We start from the raw sequence: 20,376 nt of genomic DNA on the forward strand, positions 1-20,376 counted from the left end.
CTCTTGGGGAATGTTAAGTGGTTAAAACGTAACACAACACATGGGTATTCAAATGCATTTGTCTCTTGTTTCTCTGTGCAGTCTGATGAATATCATGACACAAAATGACTCATTCCTTGTATTGCAAATAACTAATTCTTGTTCCTCAGATGCAGCCGTCCTAGACAGGTAGTATGTTTCACCGGAACTGTTGACCCAAGTGGAAAAAACAGTCTTCTCGGTTCTAGCTAGCAGTCAGGATAAACTACTGTGTAGCAGGGTTTTTTTCTGAATCTACCCATTGATCCAATAAGATATTCTTTTTCCTTACCGTATTTGTACCTCTTGTTATCCTCAGGATGCTAGAGCTTCAGCTCTACTGTTAGAAAGAAAAAGAGAGAAAACATGATGCTGCTAATGGGCTTTGCCTCTCAGGAGGGTGAACGAGCCTGTGAAGGGTTTTCTTTCTGCACACTTTTGAGCCTGACACCTCTCATGCAGGAATGTTCTCTATTCTGGAGAGTTTTTGCTCAAAGCAGAGCTGGCTTCTGCCCAGGCACTAAGTTTTCCAAGCGGGAAGGGTCTAGGGGTGCGTGGCTTTAAATAGCTGCCTGGATCCGCATCATAGCTTGTGATTTCATAATGGTCCCTATTGTGTCTCTGGAGTTGGTGCACACTGGGTGCCACTTAGCTCCTCCCGTGAGGGCTACTCCATCAGTCCCTGGGGAATCGGGCCCCTGACTGACCTGGAGGTTCAGTTGTCCCCAAAACCCAGTGACTGACGTGAGGATGAACCCAAACGGGCGTTACAAAATGACACTTCTGGAAGAGTTACAGGTAGCGCGGCCGGGGCTCAAAAGTGCAGTTTTGTGGGTTGGGGTTTTTTTTTCCATTTTGGAAATCACTTTTTTAGACAGGAACCTCAAGAACAAAGCGGGAGGTGGGTTTTTTTTTGTCTGAAACACTCATCCCTCTCCTGCTGTATTAAATACGTCCAGACTCTCGTGTTATACAGTACAGGTGATGTTATGGGCTGTTTTATTTGCGTATGGGAAGAAAAACCTCCTACAAGTCCGTGGTTTTAGGGCTGTGCCTGAAGGAGGAGGAGGCACGCAGAGGCGTGATGGCTCGTGGACTCGCGTGGATGCAGGGGTGGGTGATGTCTGGGAGGACGTAAGGGAGCTCTCCACCCCCAGCCCCAACTTTTCCCTTCTTGTCATTGCTAAACAGAGACATGACGAGGAGGCAGTGATTGACCGGGGAAGAAGGAGCAACGCTGTCAGTATTTGCTATGAGAAGGAGGAGTTGGAAGGTGAGTCTCTGCTGAGATCCTGGTGGAGGAGCCACTAGCCCAGCGCGTTTTCCCATTGCACAAAGTCTCTCCAGTGTGCCTTGTTGGGTGTCAAATCATGTGCAGCGAAACGTGCCGCGCTTCTCAATAAAGCAACACAGTTATTGTCACATTTTTTACTATTATGGCTTTTTAAACGGAGGGAAAAAGCCTCCCGGGAGGCCACGGTGTGAGTTGTAGCCACGGGGCTTGATAATTCACGGCTTTTTTTCTCGCAGAGGTTGCTCCTGGCTTGGAGAGGTCAGGAGAATCATTTCAGGGCTGCAGACACGGGGCTGTGATTTTCTTTTTTTGTTCTGGAGTTCATTGCAATGGGACTGATTTGATCGTCTCTTGTCGCCTCGTGCCATACAGAGCTTTTGAAAATAATTAGCTCGTGTTGCTGCTTAATGAGCAAGTCTGAGTGTTGTCCAGCCGAAGCTGGAATTTGAGAAGAGGTCCGATACTTTCAGGGCACTTTTAGATGACCCGGAGCCAACACTTGTTGTTGCTGTGTTGTTGCAAAGCTCGAGTAAAATAGGCTTGGAAAAAAGGACGTCCAGTGAAAATAACATTAAGGGAAGCTGGCGTTGCTCCTGGGATTGAACCGTGGCTTAGCAAGGCACCGGCCACCTCAACTATTGCCGCAATGCCGAGAGCGCTGCAAAAAACGCTGCTTTTTCGCAGGCCACCGGACCCTGTACGTGGGCGCGCAGATGCCACTGGTTAGGCAGAGCCACCGGCATCACCGACGCCACAGCCAGAAGCATCGGGAAGGGGAACGGGAGAAGGAGTCTGCCCCGACAGAGCAGGGCTACCACTGTAAGTCCCACCGCGGCATTCGCTAAACTGGGGGCAACGTGGGCACTGGGGCCTTCTGCAAGCACGTCCCCGTGGCTAGTTTGAGTGAGTTGCTGTTCTTCCGAGGGAAAGTGGCCTTATTGAGCAACACCCTCTTTTTCCCAAGTTTTACTTTCTTTTTTTTTTTTTCTTTTTTTTTTCTTTTTTTTTTTTTTTTTTAAGTGGAGTTAAATGCATAATGGGTTTAGGCTCGTCTTCCTTAGAGGGATCCTGGCTTTAAAAATGGCAATGTGGGGAAGGAAAGCAGCCCATCCTTATGCAGAGGTGGACCAGATGCTTCTCCTTCTTCACGGCTCTGTGCAAGCCCAGAGAGACGCAGAGGAGAGGGGCCAGCCCAGTGTTTATGGCTGCACTGGTGCTGATGGCCACTTTGCACGTGAGGGTGACAAGCTGTGTTCAGGCGCAGTAACGGGATGGGTCTTTGCCTTCTGCCCCCAGGCTCCCCGTCCCAGCGGGTGCAGTTCATTCTCAGGACCAAGGAGGACGAGCAGCACATCCCTCACCACTTGTTCTCCGAGCTGGATGAGATCTGTGTAAAAGAGGGCCGAGATGCCGAGTGGAAGGAAACGGCAAGGTAAATCCCTGCTGCTTTGGCTGCGGTGGGAGAGGAGTCCCCGCACTGGCAGCGCCCGTGGGCTCTGCTTTCTCCTCTCCAGGACGCGAAGCTTTTGCAGCTGCAGGTGGCGGCACGAGGAGCCTTCTCCTCTTGCCACCCCGTGGCTCTGTCAAAGGGGCTGCAGAGCTGGGGCTGTTTTCGTGCAATGGGGCTGATCGCACCCGATGTCCGCAGGTGGCTGAAGTTTGAGGAGGACGTGGAAGACGGCGGCGAGCGCTGGAGCAAGCCCTATGTTGGCACGCTGTCCTTGCACAGCCTCTCCGAGCTGAGGAGCTGCATCAGCAATGGGTCGGTGCTGCTGGACGTTTGTGCCAACAGCATCGAAGAGATTGCAGGTACCGTGGGCACTGCATCTCTCCGGGAATGGCCGAGCTCAGCTCACCACGGTGCTCTTCACTCCCAAATCAAACCCTGCCCCAATGGCACGTCCTTTTCCAGAAGTGCCACTGTGTTTTTCTCATGAGCTGTTTTTGGATGTAGACTGGGCGTGCAACAGTCGCACTGTTTTTTTATTCCAATATGGGGTCCTTTTGAAAGCAGTTTGTGGAGTTGGAGAAGCCACTAGAGAATATTCTGCAGCCAAAAAGGAGCGTGTGTCAGGGCTTAGCAGGCTGCTCTTAGAAATACGGAGTCTGCGTAAGAGCTGAACCACCTTAAAGGAACTATTTCTTACAAGCTGTTTCCTCGCATTCTTTGTTTTACTTTTGCCTTAACATCCAGCATTTAAGAGTTTTAAGGCAGAGTTTCTCTGGCGATGACCAAGCAGTGTATTTCTGTGGGGAAGATACTTGAAGTTAATTGCAAAAGCCACTTTGGAGAAGTTATCTTTGACTGGCAGCAGGTCTCCATTCAGCCCTTTCAAGGGCTGGAGAAGTCGGAGCCGTTCTTAGCATGTTTCTCCCTGGGCTCAGCAAATTGCACTCGATCAGCACGGGAAACTGGGAACGTCTGTGCTATAGATTGCTTATAATTTGGGTAAACGTGTAGAGTCAGAAAGGCCAGGTCGGGCAAGAAAATTGCATTATTTAGAATGGGAAATATTTATCTTAGCGGAATGATGAATAAGCACTTGGATGATGTTTCTTAGCAAAAGAAAATTCTCGTTTTCACTGCAAAGGCTGAACATTATTAAAAGGCCTTGCTATGCAAGGCTGAGCGGGCATTAGGGTGCAGCCTGTGTGGCACAGCCTTCCCTGGGGGCTTTGGGGGTCGGGACTTGTTGGGGTTTCTGCTCTGATGGCTTTGTTTCCCTTTGCCATCCTCAGATCTGATCCTGGCCCAGCAAGAACAGTCCACGGAGTTTGACGAGCACGTGCGGGCGCAAGTTCGAGAAGTCCTTCTGAGGAAGCACCACCATCAGAACGAGAAGACAACCAACCTTCTCCCCGCTGTCTGCTCGTTTGCTGATGTGAGCAAGAGGCAGTCGGACCTGCACCTCCTCTACAAGCCAGGTGAGGGTTTCTGCAGGGCTGTGGCCCCATTAGACTTGCCCAGGCAAAGGAGAAGCGTCCCAGTTGCTCCTTGTCCATCTTTCTGAGTGTCTTTCTTTTTCCTACCAGCCCAAACAATCACCCCTTGTCCTTCTCCCACCGCTGCGGAAGCTAAAGATGGGGTGACCCGTGAGAGCAGAGCTATGGATTTAAGCAAGGTGAGACACTCGTAGCTTTCTTAACGCCTTTAGGGCCAGATTTGCTCTTGCAGAGTGTGCTGCAGAGCGCTGTGGGCTTTGCTTTTGGGGTAATTGCCTGAAAATCGCTTGTCGTGCCCAGGCGGAGCTGCACTTGATGAAGAAAATTCCCACCGGGGCTGAAGCATCCAACGTGCTCGTAGGAGAGCTGGATTTCCTTCACCAGCCCATCGTGGCATTTGTCCGCCTGAGCCCGGCTGTCCTCCTCTCAGGCATGACGGAAGTTCCCATCCCAACAAGGTGCGAATGAGAAGCGCAAAATTCTTCCGTAAAAAAGATACCCAACCAAACATCAAGTTGCAGGCATCAGTTTGGTGTCCCAAGGGAACAAGGCTAGTGGGAGGGGGAGCAAGCACGTTTCCCCCACCCACGTCTCCTCGCCTTCATTTCTCCATTCCCTGCTGTAGCTTTTAAACCCATCGGCCAATTGTAATGAAAGTTGGCCCCCAAATTACATTTGCCGTCTGTTTTGAAGAATTTCAAATTCATCGCGGCATCGCTGAGCCTACGTGTCCCGTCTTGAGCCACGCTCTGGGCTGGGAGCTGCCAGGGCTTTCCTTGGGTGCTCTTGGAGCAAAGACACCTTCTTCTCTCTCTCATTTTCTTTTTCTTGCCCAGGTTCCTGTTTGTTTTGCTTGGACCAGAAGGAAAAGCCCATCAGTACCATGAGATCGGCAGGTCCATGGCCACTATCATGACGGATGAGGTGCGACAAGATGAGATAGCTCCGGGTCATTTTTGCCTTTCTTCAGCTCTCCCTGTCTCTGAAGTAGTGAGGAAGAGGATTTGCTGTCCCAGCTGCCCGCAGCTCTCCAAATAGCCCAGCCCTCTTTCTCACCCCAAAGCAAACACGCAGATTTGCATCACCCCACATCCTGGAGGCTGAAATCCCGCCCGGGGTGCATCCTGCACCTCATCCTTCTCGCCGGGGTCCCCAGCACGCTGTCCCCAGTGGTGGCATTGCCAGGGCCAGTAAAACTTCTCTTGCTCTTTAAGCAGAAGGGTATGGTGTGCCATGGGGGACAGGGGCCTCGTGGGGGAGATGATTACAAGTGCCGTGATGCGCAGATTTTTCCTTTTGGGGGAATATTTCCTGCCCTTTCCAGCAGGGAATTTTGGTGAAAAAGCCTTGCGTTTAGCCAAGAGCTTATTGCACTGGTTAGGACATCCGAGCTGGGTTGTCCTCTCACCAGGTTGTCTTCTATTGGCAGGTTTTCCGTGACGTTGCCTATAAAGCCAAGAACGGGGCTGACCTCGTGGCTGGCATCGACGAGTTTCTGGATCAGGTCACGGTCTTGCCGCCAGGAGAGTGGGATCCATCAATCCGAATCGAGCCCCCGAAAAACGTCCCTTCCAGGTGGGTGCCACATCGGCGGGAGGCATGAGGGGGATGGGCAGGATGGCTGGGGATGCTGTTCAGGGGCCCAAATTCACAAGGTCCCACTCTGACACAGTCACAGAGCCAGACCAGAAGCAAAACAAGCCAGTGGTTACAAGTCCATAGCTTTATCTCACTTCCATTTTAACAGGAAAAAAGGAAGATGCCAGGAGCTCTTGATGACAGTGCTTCTCACAGCACGCTGGAGAAACACAGTGGGCCTGAACTGCAGCGGACGGGAAGGTGGGAGCTGTAATAGTTTGGGGTTTTTTTCTGTTTGCCTCTCAAATCTGAGCATGCACCTTCCCTTCTAGCAGGTCTTTGGGGTTAGCTGGTTCAGTGAAGGGGCTCCACATTGCCAGCTTGGTCCCCTGGGCTGGGCAGGGGGGAGATCTGGGCAGCTGGGCTCAGCCCCAACCATCACCGTTGCACGCAGGTTTTCTTGATTTGGGCTGAAGGAGAGTGCTTCTTTTTAGCCACGAAAGTTACTCTATGCTTGTGATTGCCCTTCTGCAGCAAAGCAAAGTCGACGTGTTCCTCCAAGAGAACAGACTCTCTTCTTTTTCCTTCCTGCAGGCTCTTTGGAGGTTTGACCCTGGACGTGAAGCGGAAAGCCCCGTGGTTCTGGAGCGACTTCCGGGATGGTCTGAGCCTGCAGTGCCTGGCGTCCTTCCTCTTCCTCTACTGTGCCTGCATGTCCCCTGTCATCACCTTTGGGGGACTGCTGGGGGAGGCGACCAATGGCCACATAGTGAGCACCTCTCTCTGTTGGGGGGGATGGGGGAGGGTAAAACTCAGGCCAAAGTCCCTGCTGCAGTGAACCGGCTTTGGTTTTTGTTTCTCCCTAACGATTTATTTACTCACGGCCGCCTCTCTTCCCCGGACAGAGTGCCATGGAGTCGCTGCTGGGCGCGTCCATGGCCGGCGTGGTGTATTGCCTCTTTGCCGGCCAACCTCTCACCATCCTCGGCAGCACCGGACCCGTCCTGGTGTTTGAGAAGATCCTCTACAAATTCTGCAAGTAAGGCAGGCTGCCGCAGCTGGGTGCTGCGAGAGCCTTCAGAAGGGGGCAGTGATGGAGAAAAGATGCTTTTCTTTTCTTTTTCTTAGGGGTAGTTGCTAGATTTTAGTGACAGTCCTTTTGTTGCGATGGCTTTGATGGGAGATAAACCACCCTTATTGCCATAAGGTTTATTATTAAGCCCCAGCTTGCTGGCAGCAGGTGACTGGGTGCAAACCCAGCTGGTTTCAGTGTTAGGGCGTCAGGGTGATGTGGGAGAACATCACCTGGCCCAAGAGGGACCTGACCTCAAGCAGCCTCCAAGGTGTTAACACGAGATCCGTGTTAAACAGTGGTAACTAAATAATTGGCCTCTCCTGCTGTGGGTCTACACCCTGCACCACAGCCCCGAGGCTCTCTGTAGTAGTACATGGAAACTGCATTTCCCATCCGCAGCCTTGACACGCTCCAAAATTGCTCCCCGTTTTCCCCAAAGGCAGGCATGGCTCAGGGCCTCTTGCTGGCCTTTCCAGCCTTTGTTTCATTCTGCTTTCCCAGGGAATACACGCTCTCCTATCTGTCTCTGCGGGCGTGCATTGGGCTGTGGACCGCCTTCTTGTGCATAGTGCTGGTGGCCACCGACGCCAGCTGTTTGGTGTGCTACGTCACCCGCTTCACGGAAGAAGCCTTTGCCTCCCTCATCTGCATCATCTTCATCTACGAGGCTCTGGAGAAGCTGAGTCACCTGCGAGACACCTACCCTGTGCACATGCACAGCAAGCTGGACTTCCTCACCAGCTACTAGTGGGTTTTTTTCCCCCTGAGAAAGCTGCTGCCCCTTGGCAGGAGCTCCGGGCTGCACCTCCATCACCTTTCCCTTACCCCTGTCTTGGCTTCTCTCCTCCCAGCTGTAAGTGTGAGGCACCGACCCATCCCAGCAACGAAACGCTGCGTTTCTGGGCGAGCAACAAGATCAACGTGTCTGGCATCGCCTGGGAAAACCTCACGGTGACCGTAAGTGCCCCGAGCCACTGCTTCCTCGTGCCGCGTCCATGGGGTCCAGGGGCATTTGCCTGGTGCAAAAGTCAGAGCCCTTCAGGGAATGATGGGCTTCAAACTGTGCTAGTGCTGCTCGGAAAAGTCCTTGCCTAAATGTAGCGTGTGGTTTTAAGCCGCTTGGTCCTGGGGAGGAGAGTCCACCTTGTCCAGTCTACCCCAACGTTGTGGGTAGCAAGTGTCCCCGTCAAGCCTGTTGCAGGACAGTATTTCTGACTGGGAGGAAGGTTAAGTAGTGGGTGGTTTGATTATTGTAGAAGTTGTAGGACTTAAGTTCATGCTTGAAAGGTAGTAGCTGGCCTCCTTAATGGGTTCCTAGTAACTCCAGGCCTTGCTTTCTCGTTCAGTGCTGTCTGTAGGTACGTGCATAAATTTGCTTGTCTGAGCAGCCTCTCAGGCTGTTGTTGCCGGAAGCAGAGCCCGGGCCTAGGGCAGCAGGCTCTTATGGTGGCCTTCATCCCCTCTTGGCCAGGTTCTGCAAGACCTCCCCTGGGGAGGGACGATCTGTCTCTTCTCCTCCTTTCCTACCATGGTTGTCTTTAGCCCTCCTTCCCTCTTCCCTCTCTCTCTATCCCCAAGAGTTTCCAGTGTTTCCTTCCCCTCTGGTGTCTTCTTTAGCCACGATTGCTCGAATGGCAGGCAGAGGATGTGCCAAGGGTGCGTGGTATGGTGTCCCCTCACATCTCATTTCTCCGCTGTGTAGTTCAATGTGTCACTTGTTCAGCTGCTGCTGCTCATTAAATATAAATCTCTATTGGCAGGAGCAGTTACAGGGTCGTGGATCTTGGACCAAGATCCTCAAAACCCCCTAGCTATGCGAGGTTTCCCTGCCGCACGTGCACTGCCTTTGTGTCCTGACGCTCTGTTTCTCCAGGAATGTCGGTATTTGCGTGGGGAGTTTCAAGGACCTGCCTGTGGACGCGACGGCCCCTACACCCCTGACGTGTTCTTCTGGTGCTGCATCCTCTTCTTCGCCACCTTTGCCCTGTCAAGCTTCTTGAAGAAGTTTAAAACCAGCCGCTACTTTCCAACCAGAGTAAGTAGAAGATGGTGGCCAGTGTCCATCTCCACACTCATTTCCCAAAATGGCTTTCCTGGAGCACTAAGCAGTATTTGCCCTGCCTTGGTCAAGCTGGGAAACGTTGGCCTTGCAGGCCAAGCTCTCCAAGAGCTTGGATGTCCCGCACTCATTTCCATGAGTGCAAAATCATCGTAGCATTTCCCACATGCCTCGTGACCTGCCCCAGATTGAAGATTTTGGGGGGTTGATTTATTTTATTTTTATTTTTTTTTCTCCTCAGGTAGTAGGAAGTCAGGTTTCCCAAAGTTTTGGGGGTTGGGGTTGGGGGATTTTTTCCCTACCTTCTGTGCATTATGTGCTCGAGCGGAAAGTAGATTCGAATGAGGAGCTTCCTTTTGAGGACTAAAGGATGCCTCAGTGCCTTGTTGCCATTGTAGCTGTGAGTGTAGCTGTAGTGTCAGACATGTGTTTTCTTATTTTTAATATTATTATTATTATTTTTAGGTTTTGACTTAAACCAACCCTTGTCCGCCTAATTAAGCTTTTTTTATTGTCTGACCCCAGATCTCACAGGGACAAACACAGCAGCAGTATCTAAGCAAGGGATCAGGCTGCATGTGCTCAGAGGGGTGGTGGGATTTGGTTAAGCAGCCTTAATGTTGTGGATGTCTGCAACTCTTGCATCTCGCGTTACGGCCCTGTTTGCCATGCCCCTCTCACCTCTGGTTTCTCGCCCCAGGTACGGTCCACAGTGAGCGACTTTGCTGTTTTCCTCACCATCGTCATCATGGTGCTCCTTGACTTTGTGGTTGGGATCCCATCGCCGAAGCTCCAGGTCCCCCATGCGTTCAAGGTAACGGGATGTTTTGGCACGTGGGGGTGCCACAAGGTGATGCCGGGGCAGGGCAGGGCTGAGTCTGGAGGAGATGCTGGTGGTGTGACCATCTCCTCTTCCACCTCCAAGTGCCTTGCTTCCTCCTGGAAACGAGAAGATGGCCCCAAAACTAGATACCTACAGGGGAAGTATCTAGAGGTGCTTGCAAAGAGGAGACTGGCACTGCTGAAGCCCCCGGGAGAGGGGGACATGAAGCCAGGGCTGGGAGGTGCTCTGACACAGGGAGGGAGGGGAAAATGAAAGCCAGTGGAGTGCCTGGGCTGGGAGACGATGCTGATGCGTGGGCTTTGTTGCAGCCTACCAGAGACGACCGTGGGTGGTTCATCAACCCCATAGGACCCAACCCTTGGTGGACGGTGTTGGCTGCGCTCATCCCAGCTCTGCTCTGCACCATCTTGATATTTATGGACCAGCAGATCAGTGCCGTTATTGTGAACAGGAAGGAGCACAAGCTGAAGGTAAGGGCCTGTGAGGGATGACCCCAGCCCCTTCTGGGCTGCAGGTCTGGGGAGAAGCTCTTATTCCCGATGCTTTCTGAAGGCATTGGTTTGGGACAAGGTCAGGCTGCGTGGCAGGATGCTCTCCTGGATTAACGATGATGCAGGGAGCAAGTGACAGGGCAGTTCAGATGAGCAACCTTTTGGAGGAGCAAATTAATCTTGGAGCAATAGAGAAGTGCGTTTTTGTTTTAAAATGGCAGCAGCAGCAGGTGTGGGGAATGAATTGTTTTGATGCGCTGCCAGGGATAACTCAGAGTCACACCTTCCATCCAAGTGGTACAGTTTTCTTTGTGAGTAGAAAAAATGGTTTGGTGGTTTTGGGTTGTGGGTTGTTGTATTTTGGAGAAGTATTTATCGCACAAGCTCTGCATATCCATTGTTTCTGAACTCCTGCCAGATTTTCATGCCACGTGCTTGTGCAAAGCCTGCATACACGCTTGCTTGTTTCCATTTCTTGTTTTGAATTCTGAAGAAGTTGACTTGTGCTCGAGCAGGGTTTGAGTCTGACTTGCGACGTTATCCTTGCTCTTGTGCTATGGGATGCTCTGTTTCTTGTTTTCCTGCCTGCAGAAAGGATGCGGGTACCACCTGGACCTTTTTGTGGTGGCCGTGATGCTCGGGGTGTGCTCTGTGATGGGGCTGCCCTGGTTTGTGGCTGCGACCGTCCTGTCCATCACCCACGTGAATAGCCTCAAAGTAGAGTCTGACTGCTCAGCTCCAGGAGAACAACCCAAGTTTCTGGGGATACGAGAGCAGAGAGTCACTGGCTTGCTGATCTTTGTGCTCATGGGCTGCTCCGTCTTCTTCACTTCTGTGTTAAAGGTGAGAGGAAAATGCAAACCACCCAACAACCGCGAGCTTGTTGGAGGTTACAGCAAAACAGTCCCCTCTCTGCAGGCCTGAGTAGTTAGTTGTGGAGCGGAGGAGGAGGAGGTGATCCCAACCCTTGGGGCTTGACCCACGGTGGGAACCAGCCTCGGTTAGGCTTTGCAGCCCTTCAGGCCCCCGTTTGGTGTGCTCGAGGCGAGCAAGCAACGCAACTGCTTGAATTTTTGGGTGTCTTTCAGGCCCGCCCATGTTTATGGGTTACAGTTGAGCATATTCAGACCAGCACATCTGCTGTCTTTCAAACAGGCAGCCCTTTACTGGCTGCAATTTGCTCCCCAAATGCCCGGGAGCAGCCGTTCCCAGGAGCTAAACACACTGAGGTCATCCCCGTGGGCTTCCTTGAACGTTCCTCCCACAAAGTAATCTCGTCTCTAGGCTAAAAGGAGGCCTGTGGCCTTTGCCTGTTGCCCCAAGAATAGGCAGAAGTGTTTCTTCTACCGCCAGAGAATGCGGCATAGGGTAGCACGGGTGAAATCGCCTGTTTTCCTCCAACCTTTCTGGAAAATAGGATTATTCTGAGGAGAGGTAACTCCCAAGTTCAGCCTAAAGCAGAGCCTTAGCTCACTCGTGCGCACAAAATGGCAAAAAAATGGTTAAAATCTGACCCATCTCTAAGCCTGAATGGAAGCTGGAAAGCTTCAAGCAATTTTAGGCAGTGCCTGTGGAAGAGGGTGGTAATACTGAAAATGCAATACAGAAAAAGAAACGATTGCATTCTTACTTTTTTTTTTTCTTCCCCCCCCCCAGTTTATACCAATGCCTGTGCTTTATGGCGTCTTTCTCTACATGGGTGTGTCGTCACTCAGAGGAATTCAGGTACGGACTCTTTTACAGCGTGCAGCATGTTGGCTCCCTGGTATTTTGTCTCTGTAGCAGCAGGGAAAAAAGCAGTGGCATGGGAAAAACTTCTCGCAGAGCAAGCAATGAAACTCTTTTGTGTAAAAAAGAGATTGGTGGAGGTACAGGAGGTATATGGGGCTGGGAGGACCAGGCAAGTTCAGCGCTCTCTGTTGCAGGGTTTAGGGCAGGTCAGTGTTTGGTTACGTGAAAAGCGGGGGAATTTGGTGCAAAGGGAAGGCAGTTTCTACCACTGGTGGAAATCCTCGCGGGGGGATTCAGTGGGCCGAGAAATGCTAATAATGGAATGGCATGGAATAGTTGCCGTTTGGTGGGCAGCTCTCAGGGCCAAGCCGGTTTATAGATGGAGCGAAGGGAAAATGGGTGCTGCTCCCAGGAGGAATGCGGTGGGATCCAGGATTTCTGACGGCAAGCGAGATGCTGCAAAGTGCCTCCACGTCTCGAGAGGGCCAGAAACTTGCCGCAGTCCCAAGGTGGCAACCTTTCCCTTTTATTTCGCAGTTCTTTGATCGCTTGAAGCTGTTTTGGATGCCGGCGAAACACCAGCCGGATTTCATCTACCTGCGGCACGTGCCCTTGCGAAAGGTGCATTTCTTCACGGCGATCCAGCTGACCTGCCTCGTCCTGCTCTGGACCATCAAGGTGTCCCGTGCCGCCATCATCTTTCCCATGATGGTAAGAGCTGCCACCGCTCAGCAGCGGGGTGTTTGCAGTGTTGGAGTGAGAGGTGGCATCGTCTCTGAGCTCACCGCATCTTCCCTCTTATTCATGAAGGTTTTGGCTCTCGTCTTTGTCCGGAAAGCGATGGATTTCTGCTTCTCAAAGCGAGAGCTCAGCTTTCTGGATGACCTTATGCCAGAAAGGAAGAAGAAGTTGGACGATGCCAGAAATGAAGCCGGAGAAGAAGAAGAGGTAAGGCTTGCTGTGTCCTCGGGGCTGGACATCTCCGTGTGGCTGTGAGATTGCCTGTTTCTCTTACAGCTTGTCTGGAAATGTTGGGGGAAGATCAGCACTCAATCGAAATAGATCCCAATAGCCTGTAACTTTTGTAACCTTTGTTTCCTCAAGTAGCAGTGAGCTGAACGCTTGAATACAGGTGTAATTTTTAAAACGAGTCGTTTTTCACAAAGGTCATTATCATTATGATGATTATTATTAGATGCTGCTGCTGCTGCTGCTGCTGCTGGCAAGACTTGCTCATAATCGTGTTTTGAACACACAGTCCCCCTGCCCCGAAATCTTTGGAGTGAACGGTTTCTTCCCTGCTGCACTAATACCTATAGCTGCCAAGGGGCAGAAGCGGAGGGCAGACTGCTAAGTTTGTGCTGGGCATTCAGCTTATCTCCACTTTGATCAAAGACAGAGAACGTGATTTGTCCCTTTTTTACATCAGGAGTCCAGGAGGGTGATGGAAGCTGCTGCTGCTGCAAGTTCAGTTCAGCTGCACGTGGGGAAGACCAGTGATGTGGATATCCCAAAGCAAAGCAGTGACAGGTAAAGCCCCACCAAGCGCCAGGACCCCCGGCAAGATTAGCTTGAAGGTGTTTGGCAGAGTTTTCTCCACTTGCCTCTTTGTGGGGCATCCCACAGAAACCAGCAGGCAGCTTGGTGGGAAAACCAAATTTGGGGGCAGGGCTGCAGGAAGTGATTGCAGGGCTCTGACCGCAAGCAGAGTGGCTGCAGCACTCGTGTTTGACCCTCAAACCTTGCCTCATCAGTGCCTTTACGGTAGCTGGAGATCCTCATACTTAACACATGAGGAGTTGCAGGCGTGATCTGTACCAGCAGTGGCTTAGGAACCCGGACCGGGGCTAAGCCCCAGCAAGAGCCTTTGCACAGAGCTGTTGCTCTGCAGCTCCCCGGCTTGCCTCCCAAAACTCCTCATCCAGCAAAATCCCCCACACTTATGCGGAGCTTTGATTCTCGGGGCTCCGCTGTTCCTCTTGCTGATGCTAATGCTCTTGGTGGCATCAGTTCCCATAATCACGGATTGCTGTGTAAAATATTTATTGCAGGACTGATCCTTCTGAGATTGTTATCCTGGATGAAATGTCACAAATGACCGTATGGAAGGCTCTCACTTTGAAGACAGAAACCCTTTGAATCCAGGGAGGAAAAAGGTAAAGGATTGCACGTGAACGTGACCGTGCTACTCTGCAAGCGACGGCGCACGCCTACGCTTTTCCCACGCTTTGGCCGGCAAGGCTGAGCAAACGGCCTGTCCCTGGGAACAGGCATTGTGGACCGTGGCATGTAAACCAGCTCCTCTCTGCTGGGGTGGTCCCCCAAACAGGGCTGAATCAGCAGCAGCTGGCAGGTCTTCCACTGATGATGCTCTCCCTCTTTTTCTCTTCCCTTCGCCTTTCCCCACTCCCGCTTTTCACGTTTAGGAATCTTGACTTTGAAGGAGAGGAGTGAGAGCGTGACTCGGGGATGTGCCAACGCAGACAGAGGGAGAAAGCGCTTTGTTTCAGTTGGAGGATTCCCATTAAAGCCATGCAGATGTTTTCAGTTATCCTTGGTGTGCTTCAGGCATTCAGTATCTCTAGACCAGCAAGCTGAGGTGAAGGTCACAGTCAAGGGGAGTTTGGTGGTGTTAAGTCTGTGTGCGTACGTGCGTGTGGGGGTGTGGGTTTGTAGTGGTAGAGGGACTGCTACTGCTTTATCATTCAGTGCTCTTCTTTTAATACCTAATTCCTCCTCTTTTTTTTTCCCCTCTTTTTTCCAAATGTAAACTGGGAATGTCCAAAATAATTTTCTGTTATAGTTGATGCATTCTCCACTTTCTTCTTGATCATGACCGGGTTTTTGGTCTGGTTTGGGGTCCTGGCTTTAATTCACTCTTATGTCTCTTACTGGTACGAGAGGGATGCCCTCTGCAGCAGGGCAGCATAGAGAGCGTCCGAGCAGTTGGCCTAAGGTGAAAGAAAACATTTGCTCCCTGTGCTCCAGTTTTACCTCTCTTGGTTGGTTTGGTTTTGGGTTTGTTTTTTTTGCTTTGGCTCTGCCATCAGCCTGGGAGCTGCAAAATGCAGAACTGCCACCTTCTTGTCCCTTGGCTGTAAACTGCATCTAAGGGAGCACTTCAGGTATTTGATTTTGAATACACTGTATGGTCACAGGAGTGGCCAGATGAGACCTGGGGCTCTGTGTCCCTGGGCTGCTCCCTCTGTTGTTCCTCCACTTTCCTTCTGTATTGGATCTGGCTGAGTTGGAGTTCCTTTACCCCACAGCAGCCCTCGTAGTGCTGTGCTCTGTACTGGTAGCTAGAAAGCTGTTGATAACACAGCAGTGTTTTGGCCATGGCTGAGCGGTGCTGGCACAGCATCAAGGCTGTCTCTCTAACATTCCCCCGTCTCCAGTAGGCTGGGGGTGGGCAAGATCTTGGGAGGCGACGTAGCCAGGAAGAAGAGGCATCTAGGTAGCAAGTAAATCTTAGGTCCCTTCAGATGCTGGGGACCCTGCGTTCATGCAGCATTGGGCAGACCCCAGATGGATTTTCCCTTGGCACGCTTTACGGTGGAGAAGCGGAGAAGTTCCTCCTTTTGGTCATTCACGGTATTATGCAACTTTTCTTAGAAGAAAACACCTCTGTGCGTAAAGGATGTTCACACGCGGACTTCTCGCTGCACTTCAGGTAACGGCAGGGCCGCGCAGGTGGCGTAATCGCTGGTACCAAGCAGGAGCTGCCTGGAGGCTCCTCTGTTACAGTCAACCAGCTCCGTTTATCCTGCGGCCAAGGGACATGTGTAGGGACGCAGCCTGAAGGCCACGCTGCACGTACAGCGCAGCACAGACCTGCACCCGCTCAGGGTAACTGTTAGGTGGATCCCTAACTCCTGGAGGTACAGTGATCTCCCAGTCAGGATCTCTGCACCAGGCTGTGAAACTGCACGGTAACTCGGGAACCGGAGAAGGTCCAGATCTGGAGGGGATGGTTAACCACAGGGCCTCACGTTGAACCTCCTCTAAGCTCGTCCTGTGCTTACAGGGTTCTCGAGCTTCTCGGGCATCTCCCAGACTGGCCGGTTACTGCCAGCTCCCTCGTTCCTACGTTCCCCTCCCTGCCTGCCTGCCCCACTTTGGCCCCTGCAGCAGCACTCAGCTGAGCACCCTCCGTTGCTCCTGGGGAAAGAGCGTCCTCCTTGCTCTCCGTGGCGTTCCCCCAGCACATGGTGCTGTAGCAAGGACAAGGCAGTCAGATACAGACACAGCCTGTTGAACAGAGCGTCCTGCACGCAGTGCTTCCGATAGAGCAGCTCAGGAGCAAGGAGGTGAGCTGGGTGTGCTGCCTCTCACAAAGAGCATTCTACATCGGCGACCTTCCCCGTTGGACCCTCTGCAGCCTCTCTTTTTCCCGGTGTTGTAGGTGTTAGGTTGTGTGGTTAAAGGTTCATCTCCACAAACGCAGAGGAGGACAAAGGAGCAATGGCAGGCAGGGGAACCCCAGTGACCTAGGCAGAGGCAAGGGAGCACCCTGCTGTGGCTTTTGCCAGGGCTGTCACAGGAGAGGGCTCGACCACATTGTCTGGGTATGAGGCTCACCAGACAAGTATTGACTCTCCCTTGCTCACTTCACAGACTGACGGGGGGAATGCGCTTCTGTGGCCATGCCCTGCCTCTGAAGCCCGGCCGTAGACAAAAAACCGGCTCAAACTGTGAAGGTTACCAGGCAACACGTGACTGGGTGCACGTGTGCGGCAAGGTCTGTGCGTGTGAATGTCTGAAACTGAGTTCTGAGCTGTCAAGCAGAAGCCTGCTTCTTGCTACACGCAGCCAGCGTGGGCTGGTTGTAAATTTGGGTAACACCTGGAATAATCAAAAGTGGCGTGTCCCGAATCCTACAGTTAGTAAAGAGCTAGGAGAGAGAAGCCTTAATTTGGAGGCTGATCAGGCATTGTACTGCTCACATAGACAGATTAGGAAAACTGGGGGCGTGGGGTTCCAGAAAGAAGAGGTGGTGTCAAAAAGAAGGGTTCCCAGAAAGAAGAAGGGATCTTGAAGAGAAGCAAGGGACCCAGGAAGGAAAAGGTGAAGATCCTGGCTGGAGGAAATATCCTGGAAGTGGCGGAAGATCTTGGAGACCAGAGAGCCGCGTGGAGACAAGTGCCAGGGGATGCCCAGGGACCTTGACCAGCACCCTGCGAAACTGGTAAGGGCGAGCAGCTGCACAGCAGGAACCAAGGTGACGTTCTGCCTGACCTTCCCGGACCTGCAGTAGCTGGGATAGGGGAGTTGGATCAAGCAACTGCAGGATTCAGTAGGAATGCATTTCACGAAGGTAAAGAGGACACAGCAGTGGCTTGGAAATGCTGGTTGGTTTAATGGTAAAACTGGAATTATTCTGTGAACTGTGCATTCCTTTTAATATGGACTTAATTTAAAATAGCTGCTTTGAAGTTGTTCTGACTTCACCTTAATCGACACCTGCAATCTTCATCATTTTATCTCCTCCAACAGCCAAACCATACCCTGCCCCTCCCCACCCCCTGCAAAAAAAACCCCAAAACCAACCCAGGAAAAGAAAGACTTCAAGGGCAAGCTAGGCAGCAAAGTTGTGCGAGATTGGTCAAACTGCTCAAAGTTTGCCGAGAGATTGGAGCTTGCAATTCAGATGTACGTCGCTCAGCGTGGGGAGGGTAGTACGCACCTTTCACTGGAGTCAGAGGGAAAAACGGGGAGAAGGGAGCTGCAGCGTAAAGAGTAAAGGACCTGACATTCTTAGGAAAACTCTCCTTTTTCTTTCCTTTTCCTTGCTCCTTCGCTTCCAGATCTCCGTGGTCGCAGTTTGTGCTGCCTCACCTCCAGCACAGCGTGCAGAATGAAACGACGGTCACAGAATTCGTCCTCCTGGGGTTCTGCAGCACCCCAGCCCTGCAGCGCTGCCTCTTTGGCCTTTTCTCTGCCCTCTGCTCTGCCACTCTGATGGGAAACGCACTTGTCTTTCTGCTTATCTGCCCGGACTACTGCCTCCACAGCCCCATGTACTTCTTCCTCTGCCACCTCTCCATCGCGGACATCTGCTACGCCTCCAGCAATGTCCCCCATATGCTAAGGAGCCTCCTTGGACAAGGCAGAACCCCCTCCTTTGCTGGGTGTGGGGCACAGAGCCATCTTTATTTAATCTTTGCACTTACAGCGTGCGTGCTGCTGGCCGTCATGTCTCATGTTCGCTACGTGGCAATCTGCCGTCCCCCGTGCTATGCCCTCATCGTGATCTGGAGGCTGCGCCTCACCCTTGCCACATTTCTGTGGGCTTTGGCGTTCGTATTTGGTACACTGCAAGCCTCTCTGGCTTTACACCTGCCTTTCTGTGGCCCCTGCGAGGTTGTCCACTTCTCCTGTGAAATTCTTGCTGTCTCAAAGCTGGCCTGCCCTGCCGCTCCTGCCAATAAAGTCCTGATCTTTGCTGTTTGTGTGTGCTTCTTCCTCTTCCCTTTAGCCTTAATCCTGATTTGCTCCCTGGACAGCCTGGCCACCGATCTGCGCATCCGCTCTGTGCCAGGATGGCACGAAACCACCTCCACGTGTGGCTCCCACCCGACCGTGGTGGGTGTCTTTTATGGAAATGCCATCTTCGTGTACGCGGGGCCCGGGAGCGGTAACTCCTCTGGGAGGGAGAAAGTTCTTTCCCTTTTCTACAGTCTCGTCAGCCCCAGTTTGAACCCCGTCATTGACAGTCGGAGGAACAAGCAGGTGAAGGAAGCCTTGCTGAAGCTTCAGAGAAGGAAGAGGGTCTTTCATTCCGTCTAGCTGGCGCTCTAGGCTTTCACCTGTCTCCTGTCTTTCTGCTCTGTCTTCTTGAGCTCTTGGGGAATGTTAAGTGGTTAAAACGTAACACAACACATGGGTATTCAAATGCATTTGTCTCTTGTTTCTCTGTGCAGTCTGATGAATATCATGACACAAAATGACTCATTCCTTGTATTGCAAATAACTAATTCTTGTTCCTCAGATGCAGCCGTCCTAGACAGGTAGTATGTTTCACCGGAACTGTTGACCCAAGTGGAAAAAACAGTCTTCTCGGTTCTAGCTAGCAGTCAGGATAAACTACTGTGTAGCAGGGTTTTTTTCTGAATCTACCCATTGATCCAATAAGATATTCTTTTTCCTTACCGTATTTGTACCTCTTGTTATCCTCAGGATGCTAGAGCTTCAGCTCTACTGTTAGAAAGAAAAAGAGAGAAAACATGATGCTGCTAATGGGCTTTGCCTCTCAGGAGGGTGAACGAGCCTGTGAAGGGTTTTCTTTCTGCACACTTTTGAGCCTGACACCTCTCATGCAGGAATGTTCTCTATTCTGGAGAGTTTTTGCTCAAAGCAGAGCTGGCTTCTGCCCAGGCACTAAGTTTTCCAAGCGGGAAGGGTCTAGGGGTGCGTGGCTTTAAATAGCTGCCTGGATCCGCATCATAGCTTGTGATTTCATAATGGTCCCTATTGTGTCTCTGGAGTTGGTGCACACTGGGTGCCACTTAGCTCCTCCCGTGAGGGCTACTCCATCAGTCCCTGGGGAATCGGGCCCCTGACTGACCTGGAGGTTCAGTTGTCCCCAAAACCCAGTGACTGACGTGAGGATGAACCCAAACGGGCGTTACAAAATGACACTTCTGGAAGAGTTACAGGTAGCGCGGCCGGGGCTCAAAAGTGCAGTTTTGTGGGTTGGGGTTTTTTTTTCCATTTTGGAAATCACTTTTTTAGACAGGAACCTCAAGAACAAAGCGGGAGGTGGGTTTTTTTTTTTGTCTGAAACACTCATCCCTCTCCTGCTGTATTAAATACGTCCAGACTCTCGTGTTATACAGTACAGGTGATGTTATGGGCTGTTTTATTTGCGTATGGGAAGAAAAACCTCCTACAAGTCCGTGGTTTTAGGGCTGTGCCTGAAGGAGGAGGAGGCACGCAGAGGCGTGATGGCTCGTGGACTCGCGTGGATGCAGGGGTGGGTGATGTCTGGGACGACGTAAGGGAGCTCTCCACCCCCAGCCCCAACTTTTCCCTTCTTGTCATTGCTAAACAGAGACATGACGAGGAGGCAGTGATTGACCGGGGAAGAAGGAGCAACGCTGTCAGTATTTGCTATGAGAAGGAGGAGTTGGAAGGTGAGTCTCTGCTGAGATCCTGGTGGAGGAGCCACTAGCCCAGCGCGTTTTCCCATTGCACAAAGTCTCTCCAGTGTGCCTTGTTGGGTGTCAAATCATGTGCAGCGAAACGTGCCGCGCTTCTCAATAAAGCAACACAGTTATTGTCACATTTTTTACTATTATGGCTTTTTAAACGGAGGGAAAAAGCCTCCCGGGAGGCCACGGT

At 51.7% G+C, this 20,376-nt stretch overlaps 1 protein-coding gene across 1 annotated transcript; it reads left to right on the forward strand.

The window, feature by feature from the left end:
* The first annotated feature begins 1,996 nt into the window (after positions 1–1,996).
* LOC126036789 (electroneutral sodium bicarbonate exchanger 1-like) lies at positions 1,997–14,184 on the forward strand. Its single transcript, XM_049796987.1, has 22 exons — positions 1,997–2,143; positions 2,609–2,744; positions 2,961–3,121; positions 4,052–4,237; positions 4,346–4,434; positions 4,556–4,713; positions 5,092–5,179; positions 5,685–5,834; positions 6,003–6,094; positions 6,428–6,602; positions 6,739–6,872; positions 7,410–7,655; positions 7,760–7,865; positions 8,782–8,943; positions 9,668–9,781; positions 10,120–10,281; positions 10,894–11,145; positions 11,959–12,027; positions 12,571–12,744; positions 12,844–12,981; positions 13,463–13,563; positions 14,085–14,184. Exons 1-22 carry the CDS (start codon positions 2,026–2,028, stop codon positions 14,170–14,172), a joined length of 3,099 nt encoding a protein of 1,032 aa, XP_049652944.1. The 5' UTR covers positions 1,997–2,025; the 3' UTR covers positions 14,173–14,184.
* Positions 14,185–20,376: the final 6,192 nt, after the last annotated feature.

This window comes from Accipiter gentilis, unplaced genomic scaffold (assembly GCF_929443795.1).
Source record: "Accipiter gentilis unplaced genomic scaffold, bAccGen1.1, whole genome shotgun sequence".
Classification (NCBI taxonomy): domain Eukaryota; kingdom Metazoa; phylum Chordata; class Aves; order Accipitriformes; family Accipitridae; genus Astur; species Astur gentilis.